The sequence below is a fragment of the Gymnoscopelus microlampas genome (assembly GCF_963454915.1).
Source record: "Gymnoscopelus microlampas genome assembly, chromosome: 6".
Taxonomy (NCBI): Eukaryota; Metazoa; Chordata; class Actinopteri; order Myctophiformes; family Myctophidae; genus Gymnoscopelus; species Gymnoscopelus microlampas.
This window is the reverse complement of record NC_139943.1, coordinates 43,685,598-43,698,271: the sequence shown is the minus strand read 5'-3', so window position 1 is coordinate 43,698,271 and position 12,674 is coordinate 43,685,598. Positions and strand designations below refer to the sequence as shown.

The window sequence follows — 12,674 nt, the reverse complement described above, 5'->3', positions numbered from 1 at the left end:
TGTCCAGTTCTGCTCACCAGTCTACCACATCTACACCAGGTGAGCAGAGATGCTTTTACTGTTCCTGGCAGTTATAGAAGATCATCAGGCCGTACACACTACCACACAGTGTGGTAGTTTATTATTTTTAGGCGCAGTCTTATTTGCCTTCGTTTGTCTGAACCCTGCAGGTTGCTGTACGACCACAGCCTCAAACAACCAAACCGCTACACCTCTGTCACCCAACAACCAATCCACAGCAGGTGAGTGTACATGCCGCCTAATGGGCATACAACAAATATAGCTGAATTGACACCCAGTCGTCTGTGGGGGGAAGATTGATTCGTCAACTTGACTTTCTACTACACCTTTTAGATGCAGGCAGCCTGGGGCCCACACCAGGCACGATCAATAAGAAGGCCAAGTCGAGACCTATGGACAAAGACCGCCACAACAGGAACCGCCTGAGTCATACCTCTGCACCCCTGTACTTTGCCAAGTCCAAGAGACCTCCTCCTACAGACATGGAAGGAATGGGAGGTACCAACCGTCTGCCCGGGGGGCAGCAGCAACCACCCGCACCACGCAGACAGCGTAGTGTACACACAGAGGGTAAGCGTAAAGAAATGGACCTCTGCGGGCCTGTATTATTACACTCAGTTAAATTAACACTGGTTAATGATGTGCACTCTATACTTAGTATGTAAAAACACAGCCATTTGTTTGCCGATAGTAAATATTGACAACTGAATTATTCTTTGCTGTCTCAGCAGAAGCATTAGCTCCCTCTCTGGTTGGTCTACACATCCTGGAACCAGACCAACAGATTACTGCACCAATCTGTCCAACCCCTGAGAGATGCAGGTGTGTTTGAGATTCATTCCCCCGAACTCTGGTCTCGAGTTGGCATAATGTTGGAGCTAATGGGATTATTGGTTTGAGTGCTTGTTTTCTTAAATTGATGTTCTCTTATTTTGAATCCAGCTACACCGTATCTCTCCACGGGAACAAGAACTCGTCCATCTCACAAATCACTTTACACATGATGTGAGTGTAGAAGCAAACCAAAAGTTTTTTACTTCCCCACATTATGTAGACTAGCATTGTTAACACATTAATAATGTATTTATGTGCATATGTACTTACTTGTTTACTTCATTGCAGGTCCAGTAACAGCGTGTGGGTACAACAATGTGGAGCAACCAAGGGCCGATTGTGTCCAGACCACAAAGAGACAGAGCTCTACAGTGGACAGAAGACATCTACCAAGGTACACACAGCTAAACATAGGTCCCAGTATCATCAAAACACATTTTGCACAGTGCTACCAAGATTATTATTATTATTTGTAACTAACTTCTCACTTTTTCTTATCGTCTCTCAGGGGACTCACCACCTGTGGTCAGTGCCAGTGCTGTCATTCCAAGACGTCACCTATCACTTCCGCGTCTCTCTCACTGTGAGTAAACCTGGTCACTCAAACAGAAGTACAGTAGCATTTTTAAGTAGAATTCATCATCCTGAATTCCCAATTGGCAATATACAGCTGTGTACAGTTTTGTCTTGGTGCTGTCCATTCTCTGACTGTCCATTGCTGTACATTCTCTTGTGACTTCCAGTCAGATGTTTGGGTTTGCTGTTAATTGGGAATTTTGAGAAGAGTAAAGTGTCATGTGATGATAGACCAACATTTCCTGAATTTCCTTGTCCATGGTCTTTCCTTTGACAGAGTGAAGTGAGTTGTTCTCCGAAGAAAGAGAACGAGGTGACCGCATCGTACTCTGACCACCATTTTCTCATTCAAAGCAGCTGCATGTGAGAATGAGCCTGATCTTGACCCAGCGCTTTCAAAAACAGCCTATTTTCTTCTTCATGGTCCAATTTGTATGCTTTTGTGATGGAATAGTGTTTCTCACACTCTTGAACTTGATTTTTTTAAGAGAGACCTATACAAACTATTCACCACATCTCCTTCTCTATGCACTTCCATATGTACGTATATGAATTAAGATCTCTTTCTGCTGCGGAGACCACTGGGCTTTGAAAACGCTGTCTGTAAGTCCTATTCATTTTGTATTTGTTTATTCACTGAATATGGACGCAAGTTGAAAGTCATTGCAAATGACAACTGTAGTGTCTCACCATTAATTACTTTTGCCAAAAGTAACGTCCGTAGCTTTATAACTCACTTTGTTGTTCATCTCACAATGTCCTATGCACTTAATATAAGCCATAATCAGTGTTGGGGAAGCTACTTTCAAAGCATAGCTTTGCAAACTACCAGTTACTTCATACTGGAAGAAGTTGAACTATAGCAAAGCTACGCTAGGGAGGAATATAGTTTGGTTAACAAAAGCTACAGTACTTAGAAAAAGTAGTTCAAACTAAATTACTCTGTGAAAAGACATTTCTGTATCTTGGAATCCACTTGGGAACGGCATTGATCCAAAGTGGATCTTCAAATTTGGCCAAGGTTTCAGTCCGATCAGAGACCCTTTGACTTTCATCGATTATACATTTTTATTTAAATATTTGAAAAAAGTATAAAACACTATGTGAAACATATTATGTTAATTACATGTAGTTACTACCCCCCAACACTGGCCATAATCATTCCCCAAAAAAAAGCCTGCAAGATAGTGTGCATGTTGTTTGTTTTTTGTTTCGTATTTTTCTTTCTGTTGTCAACTTGTTCTACTAAACTGTTCTACTAAACTGTATGTACACTGAACCAGTATCAACAGAAAACAAGAACAACTTCAGGAGAACAAAAGAAGACTGTTGGCTTCTGCTGAAGTGAATGTTTGCCAACTTGCATTGAAAATATACCTCAATGGTGCACACTGTCAAGTCCTGCCCCTCTGTGATGGTAGATTGTGTTCCAGGCTTCTGTAGCCTATCACACTGAATTGTCTCATACGTCACCTAACAATGCACTGAACAGAGGGAAAATGACTAATTAGTTATTTGAGTCTCAAGTTGTAACCTCAAATGTACACCAAATTAACCACTTAAACCAGCTAGTCTTAGTAAAACAGACACAAGTTACAACTATACTTGGACCTGAATCTCTTCACTAAAAAGAGCTGATATACAAGCTAACAACGCGCTGCAACATGTTGGGATGCTGGGGCCGGGGAGGTTCAAACTATCCACTTCTAGGCATGTGAATAGGGATGCTGGGGTTCAAGTGGTTAAGCTTGATGTGCCTTTCACTTCTAATTTCATGACATAAGGCTTAAGTGTATTTGTACTAGTATACAATTTACAGCATCAATCCAAAACAAAGAGGTACTTTTGAAGCACACTGGATTAAATATTTTCAGTAGTAGTGTCACTGGATAGCCTGTGATTAGACTGGACACAGGTACCAAATGACTGGAAATAACGCACAAAAGTGTAGAGACACTGCAAGCTGGTATAGCATCAGATAATGGGATTAGCATGTCCAACACTGACAATACTTCAGAAACACTGGAATAGCATACACTGTATTTCGTTAACTGGATAAAATGCTGGTATGGCAGTCTGGCAGATATAATATCATTTCAGATGCAAGCCCAATCAATTCCCAAAAAAACTCAACTGGACTCAACTGTGGGGAATCGATTTTTATGCTTGGGTCACAAAGCTGATGTAGAAAGTTGAGTCATGCACACCTAGGAGAGATTTGTTTCTTTTTTTTTTGCTCCAGTTAATTCTAATGACCTGTGCCCACACACATTGCCTAAGAGTAAACAGAATGATAACGCCCTTGATTAATATTTGTTTTTAAATATCTGAACTTGTATAGTTGCCTATTCATTTCTTTCAAATAGTTTTCTTGTTGTTTACTCAATATTATAGTCTTTCTCACCATATGCTGGCCCATTTTTCACTCCATGTTTGCATGAAAACGAATCCCTGATACTGAATCTCAAATGTAAGTCAAAATCTCATGGGAAGAACATCCTTTAGCCAAACAACTAATCTTACTGAATTTACCACAAATATGAAAATATACCATGCTTTCATTGTATTTTTCATTTCTTTAATGGGTACAGTGTACTGTTTTAGCTTATTTATAATGCACCATCTAGCATAGGGAAACCAGCATAGCACTTTTTGAACTGTATATATGGACTGCTTTTTCTTGGTCTATTGGATTCAACTGGTTTCAAATATATTATATAAATAAATACATTCAATTTAACTGTATAGCTTCATTTTGTAATAACTGATGCTCCTTTTTATCGTCCATGTTTTATCATATTGTTTTTACTGTGCATATTTGTGTTGTTTTATCAATAATATGCTAACATTTTGTTATGAGCCATGTTCTGTTTCAATCAGAAATGATTCATTTTTATGTCATTGTGTCATTGTATTAGAAAGCACACGTGCGTCGTGCGCGCACACACACACACACACACACACACACACACACACACACACACACACACACACACACACACACACACACACACACACACTTTATGAACATTCATGATTTGGAACTTACATTTGTCAAGTGAAGCCAGGTTGATCGTTTTGATATAACTACCACCATGTTATCCTTTACACCATTGTTCTCCCTTGCTTGATTGTGTTTTAATTAGCCCCTATGATCATTACATTTGCAAAGTCTTTTGTCAAGAACATGCTGTAATAATAATGAATGCATGCAGTAAATAAAGTTGTGAATAAGTACAGTGGTGGAAAGTACAGTTAATCAAGTACTGTAACTTACGTACAATTTTGAGGTGCCATTACTTAAGTATTTCCGTTTTTTGTACTTATATGCCATTACATCACAGAGGTTATTATTGTACTTTTTAAACTATTTGATAGCTTTAGTTACTTGTCATTTTTGTAGATTTACTCTTATTTTTATTAGTTCCTAACATCATACATGTGATTGAAAGAGAGTCACAATAAAACAATGAAAGGTAGAAATACAAAATAAAATGTAAATAAATCCATCCAACAATCGCAATAAATAATAACAAAGCAAAACAATGGATGTGGTCTAAAAGGAGCAGGAAGAAGCTAAATGCTCATCATGTCCTACCCCTTCATCAATAGTTTTATATTCAGAGTATTAATACAAAACATAAATTAACTGACAATATGATGTATTATTATATTGTAGGTTAAGCTACCCAGCACAGCATATAAAGTAATTAAAATCAGCCCACCTTTACCAGCTCCAGCACTAAAGCAATAAACACATTAATGCATTATTAAAGGTATAGGGTAAGTGATATTTTTTGGTCAAAACAAAAGGTTTTTGTTATATTCTGCATTTTCAGATGTGTTGCAAATCTTCAACCGATCAGGAGAGAGTACCCATTTATCAGCTTCATCAATTTTATATAGTTCCTGTTTCAATTTTGTCTGCTCATTTCTTTGTCTTCGCTTCCAATTGCACTTGTTTATCCTGTATCCTTTATGAGTTATAATTGTACTTTTACTCAAGTACATTTTTGAATACAGGACTTGTAAAACTTTAGTATTTCTACATTGTGGTATTGGTACTTTTACTAATTTTAAAACAATGTGAGTACTCGGACCACACCACTGACCATAGATTATTACTGACTGAGTAGTACTGACTTGTATTGACTTTATATGGAAAATCTATGCATGAAAAATTAAATTAACACTAAATCAGGGGTCTTCAACAGGGGGTCCGGGACCCCTAGGGGTACCTCAGAGTTACTACAGGAGGTCCTCCAAATGTTAGTGTGATGTGATTCTGAATCTGAGGGGAGTGAGGGGGATAGGCCAAAAATTGCCGATCTACAAGATGAGCTTGTAGATCTGCTAATTTTGACAAATAGGTTTGGTGTAGAGGGAAAACAGAGCAGACCAAGTACAGAGCCAATGGTCAGTTTAGTATTGAGGCTAAATGTCTGAAAATACATATTAACATGAATTAATAGAGGTGTAAAAAGAAAAAAGAAAACATGTAATTGTACAACATTGGTGATAGTGCTGTCAAACAAGTCTATTGTAGTGGGGGTCCCTGGTCCCTGCTTCATCTCCACTCTCTCTCACCTAAGGGGTCCTTCCTTGGGCTGAAAAACGTTGAAGACCCCTGCACTAAACAGCATACACGATCCATCCACTAGATGGCAGACGAGGGTTTTGCTTTAAACGCTCACATGAACGTCACATGAAACGTCATGAAAAAAACAAACCAGGAAGACGTAATCAGTACGTGGCCTTTTCCTCTTGGACACACACAAGCTGGGCATCTCCACACTACAAAATGGTACAGTGACTCAATTATTAACGTTTATCCCGCGTTAAACTAATATATATTAGCATAGCCTTCATGAATATTTGTTGTCTGTTCACCAATTTGTCATTGTCCGTCCAGAACCACGTTATTTCTGTGCAACGGTGTTGTTTGATTGAGATGAGATGCACAGGCTAGCTGCATTAGCTTCACATTCGGCATTCATTCACACTCATTGATAATCTGTTGGACAGATTATCATCTGTACATAGGAAAACAAACGTATCGCGTGTTGCTTGTTGGTTCAGCAGTGACAAAGCATAGATAGTCACTTTTAGCAGTGTGGAACGCTAACCTGAGTGCAGTGTGTGAAGTAACTAAGTACATTTACTCAAGTACTGTACTTAAAGTACAATTTTGAGGTATTTTTACTTTACTGGAGTACTTCTACTCCACTACATTTCAGAGGCAAATATTGTATCTTTTTACTCCACTACAATTATTTGACAACTTAAAGGTAGGTTAAGTGATTTACTTTGGTGTTAAGTGTTAAATAGCTCTATATTCTGGTAGTACTCATTGCTATAGTGATTGTTCAGTAAAAGGAGTCTCCCATGTCTCTCCAGCTCTTTATTAAACAGATAATGCATTTTCAGTGCTCCCTCCTGATTGGTTTAAATGTTGTCACCTACCTGAAAATGTACTATATTCTGTTTACTAAAGAGCTGGAGAGACCCCTGTGACCGAACAAACGCTCTGTAGCAATGATTACTATCAGAATATAGTACTTATATATATACCTTTTTAACCAAAAACAAATAAATAACAAAAAATACCACTTACCCTACCTTTTAAGTTACTTAGTAGATTTTGATTATTATTACAAAACATACATTAACCACTATACATTACAGCCATTTGAAAATAACAGATCTACAAGCTCATTGTGAGCTTGTAGACTTTTACTTGTAGCAGAGTATTTCTACATGGCAGTATTGATACTTTTGCTTAAGTAAAACATTTGAATACTTTTCCCACCACTGCCTGTGTGCACCTGTTACCTCCCTCTGTTGTGCTTGCAGGAGCTGGAAGCTATGACCAGATACACCAGCCCGGTGAACCCGGCTGTGTTCCCTCACCTGACCGTGGTCCTGTTGGCTATTGGAATGTTCTTCACTGCATGGTTCTTTGTGTATCCTTCCAGAGGTTGGGTTGCTAACAGATCGTGCCATAGTTAAGTTGCTGATCTTATGGTGAAATTCAAGAAATCCGGGCTGCACTTTTCTTGTGGGAGGAAACACAGATCACCACTAGTTGGTCTCATAGCATATTAGGCCTATCATGTTGATTTAAAAACAAGTATTATCAGAAAACCAATATGGGCAACTGCTTGGTATTATTAGCCCAATGCTGCAGCTAAAACACTTACCTCTATTTGCAGTAAATACATATTGTAATGTATCAATATAATATTGACTTAATAATTGGAGAGAGAAAGTGACATCAAAATTAAGCCACCATGTGATGGCACACTCTTAAAGAGTCATGGTTTTAAACCTACAGAGAACTGATATGGGATGCTGTCATTTCATTCACAACATTGGAGTCAGTGTAACACAAGTGAGAGAAGTACAGATTGTAACTGTAGATAATATACACACATCTAAACAATTATTAAAATTACAGAAATAATTCAAGCCTAAACTGACTGGTACAGTACTTCACGCATCCTTATAAATCTGAAATACCATTTCCAACTTTCAGAGTATAAGATGTAAATGGGACATGAATTGTGAACTGAATTGAAATATTGGTGTCACTGTCAATAATAATTACATAGTTAGAGCTGGCCGTTATCAATGCCCCGAATACAGGAGCAGATTGAAAAGATACTGAGATTGCCATGTATTCCAATCTTAGTATTTGGACAAAATGAAGGGTGGTGAATCAGATTTGCATAACACAAAATGTCCATCGTATACAAGACGTGTTGGTCCTTAACTCTATTTTTCTCAGCTATGAAGTGACGTCAACAAAATACACGAGGGACGTGTACAAGGAGCTGCTGATCTCTCTCGTGGCTTCACTCTTCATGGGCTTCGGGGTGCTGTTTTTGTTACTCTGGGTTGGCATCTATGTATGAAGGTATGTACAGTGTTTGACATTATGAATACTAAGAGCATCATTTTCAATCTCTGAAACTACATTGACAGTCATATTTAGGGCTGCAACAGTTAATCAAACGCATCGATAGTTTAATAGAATCTATGAATAATCTATCCCTATTTTGGGCATGCCATTACGGTCAAAAATAAATCCCAAAATAGTGAAAATAACCGTTCTACAAGCTCACGGTCGTGTCACATCTATTTTTGCATGACACCATTGTGTTAAGTACAAAATAACGCTTGAGTGGTTAATCGATTTGTGTGTGTGTATATACACACACACACACAATAAAATAAAACACTTCTTGATTAATCTATTTAGATTAGATTTAGATTAATCTATTTAATCTATAGAATAATGAACAAGAAGATAATTGATAGTTGCTGCCCTAGTAATATTAATAGTAATGTTATTATTAGTTTTGGATGTTGTCCTCACGTCCCTTATGTCTTTGTCCAGTTTCAGATGACGGTTTAAACTACTAAAGACAAACATTCCAGTGGAACAGATGACGGAACAGGGACTGAATTTTGGATTGGATTGCACTGAGAATTTTGGGGAATAATGTGGACTGGGTTTTCTTTTCAATAGTAAAGAGGAATTTGTAAAACTCTGTGTGCCGTGTATGTTTGTCATTTGATGAGTAACTTTGCGTACAAAGCATAGCCAAGCTTGCAACTGAATACTGTAATGTCTCTAACATGTCACTGGTAGTGTGGTCTAATGAAAACAGAGGATTATTTTTAACAACCTGGACGCTATTTGTGGATAGTAATTCACTAGTGGCATTTAAAACCTCAATCCCAACCTAATCTCTGGGTTAAGTGTAGAGCAGCCTGCCTTACCTTGTCTCCGGGGTAACACTGCTTTCCATAGAGCCATCATATCAAGTCATTCATTTTATTTGATATAAAATTGACCCAATTAACACTTGAAACAATTGAAATGCAAAATAGGTCATATGAAATTACATTTGACATTAAAATAATGTAATATGTGCCATGAAAACATGGAACATCTCTGTATATACTCATTACATAAGGCAAAGTGTACATTTTAAAAAGTCACACTCGAGTGACAAATTAAGAGAAGATGTATAAAACCGTACAATATAAGCCACATTCCATGGGAAGCAATGCTTGCCTTAGGCAAGTAATTCATACATGATCTGTCCATGGTCATGTTTTCCATCGACTTGCAAAGGAATATTTCAGCAATACTTGCAATACTATAGAAAAATAATGTTTTGGAAACTGCTGCTGCAACCAGTCAAAATTGCAAGACCACACAAGTGTTGATTGGTTGTACATGCAGCGGTGCTGAAAGATATTAGTCATATTATGCCCCTTGTTGTGCCTGAATCTCTACTTACATTGACTTACAAAGGCCACATAAATGAGCTAACTGGATCCTGATTATTACTGTACCACATGTCTGTCTTGCCACTGTAAACCACTTATCTGATTGCCTCCTTGGTCACACAGGGTCTCCAGTGCTTGAGTCTTCGCTATCATCTCTGCCCCAAAAGAAGATGCAGTACCGTACATTTATGACATCATCCATTGCCTCACCCCAGTGAGTGTCAGGATGATTATTTGTCTCTCTAGGAGTCCAAATACAAACTCTTCTCTTGAATTCATGCAGCTTGTAGACTAGTTGATGGTACCCGGTGTATTCTTGTGCCAAATGGCCTGTTTTGGCAGACCATGCCAATGCTTCTGTTAGACTCCCTCTCTCACTGGCGAGCTCTGGCAAAAGCCTCTCGCAACCAAAGAGAGTCCTCATAAAGCCTTGGGTCTCCCAGGTACTCTGCCGTTCGTTTGTATAAGTAGTAATACAGCACTGCCCCTGTGCACACAAGCAACAGTCAGTTAATGGGCAGGTCATGACATAGAATAAAGATGACATACTGTATAGTTATGCTGTAACATGTAAATGTAGTTTTTAATGTAATGCTTTTACCTGTCCTCTGGAAAACAAACAGTGCTTGAAGGCCGTCTGTCCACACATAACGGTTCGACTCCATCCATCTTAAGTTCTAGAGAAAAATAAAGTAGCACTTTAGAATTTTGATATAAACATCCATTCCAAATCAATGCCGTCTAAAGTGGTGTGTGTCCGCACGTACCATCATCCAGCAGTGCAGACAGATGCTGAGGGTCAGGTAGAGGGCAGCGAACGCCATCAAGGCCCTGAAACGCTCCAGCAGCAGGGACACCAGGCCCACCTGAAACACGTAGGTGTTGAACATCATCAGTAGTATGATGATCACGTTGAACAGGATGGCAATGTCCTGGATGCTGTAGATAGAATAATAATAAATTAATGAATTAATAAAATAGGCTAATTTGTTTCATTAGATTGGATTGAAATTAAAATCCATGCAGGAAAGGGTGTATATAATAGTCATTTCAGCAAATACTAATAATTATAAATAATGATAATAAAAACATCAGAAGATGACATTATTTGCTAGTTTAATAGAAATGAAAGAAAGGAAGGAAGGAAGGAAATCGCATATCGGGCTTCATTAATAACATAAGTTGATAAACATACATGAAGAGCACAAGCTGAATGACAGGCGCTCCTCTCAGGAGTTCACTGAAGGAGTTGACAAACATGTCGTAGGTCAGCAGTACCAGCTGGATCAGCAACACCAGGGAGTAGTTACTGGTCTGGAGCATCTTCTCTGCTCCTATCTTCACATCTCATGTGTTTAGCCTGTTTCCTATTGACAAATCAAAGGGAATGTAATGGATCATTTAATCGTTCAGAATGGAACCTTCCAACTTTCTTCCACTCGCAAGCCCATCACACACATTTATTCCCAGTCCCAGCCAGTGGTGTAAAGTAACAAAGTACATTTACTCAAGTATTGTACTTGAGTACAAATCTTTACTTTACTGGAGTATTTTCAATTTGCAATACTTTTACTTCTACTCCACTACACCTCAGAGGCAAATATTGTACCTAATACTCCACTACAATTATTTGAAAACTTTAGTTACTAGTTAGTTAGCTCTGTTACATAGCCTAGATGGAGTTCCTCCCCTTAAGGAGGAACTCCATCTAGGCTATGTAACAGAGCTAGTTACTAGTTACTTTGTAGATTATTTTATATATATGTTATTATTACAAAACATATACACTAACCACTTTAGCCTTATATATACTTTGGCTATTTGAAAATATCTGATCAGGTATTTTCAAAAGATTTGTATACATATTGAACTTGTGAAATGGGACATTATGCATAATAAGTACTTTTACTTTTGGTACTTTAAGTATATTTTTATGACAAAACTTTTGTACTTTTACTCAAATTTAAAATACCAGTAGTATTTCTAGATTGTGGTAGTGATACTTTTACTTAAGTAAAACAAATTGAGCACATCCACCACTGGTCCCAGCTCCAGTCCCACCAGATGAGCGAAGAAGTAGCCTAGTAGTTAATCTACTATATAACGTTAATGTGCTAATGCTGTTACACACACGGGCATGGAAAGGTCAGGCAGGGGGTTAACAACGTAGCTCGCTATGGACCAGAGCTAGGGGTTGACGTACATATTAATTTAACCAAAACAAAACAGACAAGACCATGATTTAAAAACAGACATGATCACCATGATTCAAAACTGACAATCGGCACAATTAAAACAGACAAATCATCATTATGATGATGACCAACAACATACTCCCAATCTGGCATCTCATAATGTGAATCATGGCGCGCAAATACATTACTTTACTTTGTGGTTGAGCTGGACATGACTCTCCGAAACATCAACAAACAAAGCCTTAATCATTACCAAACACATCATTATGAAGTTGTTTACTTTCCTTACCTGAATGCACAAGTCAGTTAAAAACGTCGCTTAAAACCCCACTACTTTGTGTTGGATACAGAGATGGAAGGGAAGAGCCGTTCCCAGCAGTGTTGCCATATTTTGTGAGAGAAATAAGCAACCAGGTCTATGAAAACAAGCAAAAGAAGCAACTTCACATGAGCACTTTATAAACCTAAAACCATATGCTATTTCGAAATAGCCGATATACAAGCTGCGACGCTCACGACGCGTTTTTAACTTGTAGATCTGCTTCAAAATATTGAGGAAAATGTGAAGTTGTGAACACAAATCTTGTATGAGGTCCGTGGGGGGATGTGGACAAAATACATATTAATGTGGGGGTCCTTGACAAGAACATGTTTGAGAATCACTGGTTTAAACGAAATTAGGAAAAAAGCCCAAATGAGCAACTACACTTTAGAAACTAGCCCACAAAACCGCAACTACTATTTTTT

General features: G+C 38.1%; 3 protein-coding genes across 5 annotated transcripts in view; 2 read left to right on the top strand and 1 right to left on the bottom strand.

The window, feature by feature from the left end:
- myrf (myelin regulatory factor) overlaps nt 1-4,234 on the top strand; it is a 24,736-nt gene extending 20,502 nt beyond the window's left edge. The window contains exons 19-26 of the mRNA XM_084059825.1: nt 1-39; nt 171-242; nt 355-591; nt 750-843; nt 964-1,026; nt 1,144-1,249; nt 1,364-1,438; nt 1,709-4,234. The exon at nt 1-39 is cut by the window's left edge and continues 14 nt beyond it. Coding sequence (XP_083915951.1) covers nt 1-39; nt 171-242; nt 355-591; nt 750-843; nt 964-1,026; nt 1,144-1,249; nt 1,364-1,438; nt 1,709-1,798 — 776 coding nt within the window. The 3' untranslated portion in view covers nt 1,799-4,234. The remainder of the gene's footprint in view (nt 40-170; nt 243-354; nt 592-749; nt 844-963; nt 1,027-1,143; nt 1,250-1,363; nt 1,439-1,708) is intronic.
- Nucleotides 1-8,986, top strand: part of tmem258 (transmembrane protein 258) — a 151,477-nt gene extending 142,491 nt beyond the window's left edge. Inside the window, exons 2-5 of one of the 3 annotated variants that reach the window (XM_084059889.1) lie at nt 6,216-6,235; nt 7,285-7,394; nt 8,219-8,347; nt 8,831-8,986. In XM_084059889.1, the coding sequence (XP_083916015.1) occupies nt 6,233-6,235; nt 7,285-7,394; nt 8,219-8,345 (240 nt within the window). In that variant the 5' untranslated portion in view covers nt 6,216-6,232 and the 3' untranslated portion in view covers nt 8,346-8,347; nt 8,831-8,986. Of the gene's footprint in view, nt 1-6,131; nt 6,236-7,284; nt 7,395-8,218; nt 8,348-8,830 lie in introns of those variants that run through there. The other 2 variants (XM_084059888.1, XM_084059887.1) reach the window with 2 other exon arrangements.
- Nucleotides 8,987-9,394: 408 nt separating this feature from the next.
- Nucleotides 9,395-12,280, bottom strand: tmem138 (transmembrane protein 138). The gene is made up of 5 exons (XM_084059683.1): nt 12,217-12,280; nt 10,928-11,099; nt 10,500-10,671; nt 10,334-10,409; nt 9,395-10,219 (listed from the first exon to the last, which is right to left on the bottom strand). Exons 2-5 carry the CDS (start codon nt 11,053-11,055, stop codon nt 10,107-10,109), a joined length of 489 nt encoding a protein of 162 aa, XP_083915809.1. The 5' UTR covers nt 11,056-11,099; nt 12,217-12,280; the 3' UTR covers nt 9,395-10,106.
- Between the last annotated feature and the right edge of the window lie 394 nt (nt 12,281-12,674).

What these genes read in the sequence shown, in the direction of transcription:
- tmem138 (XM_084059683.1), bottom strand. Translation starts at nt 11,055, where the DNA reads ATGCTCCAGACCAGTAACTACTCCCTGGTGTTGCTGATCCAGCTGGTA. An exon ending in ATTCAGCTTGTGCTCTTCAT is followed by an intron (nt 10,672 to 10,927) that starts GTATGTTTATCA and finishes TTCTATCTACAG; the next exon opens with CATCCAGGACATTGCCATCC. An exon ending in GTTTGTTTTCCAGAGGACAG is followed by an intron (nt 10,220 to 10,333) that starts GTAAAAGCATTA and finishes TTGTGTGCACAG; the next exon opens with GGGCAGTGCTGTATTACTAC.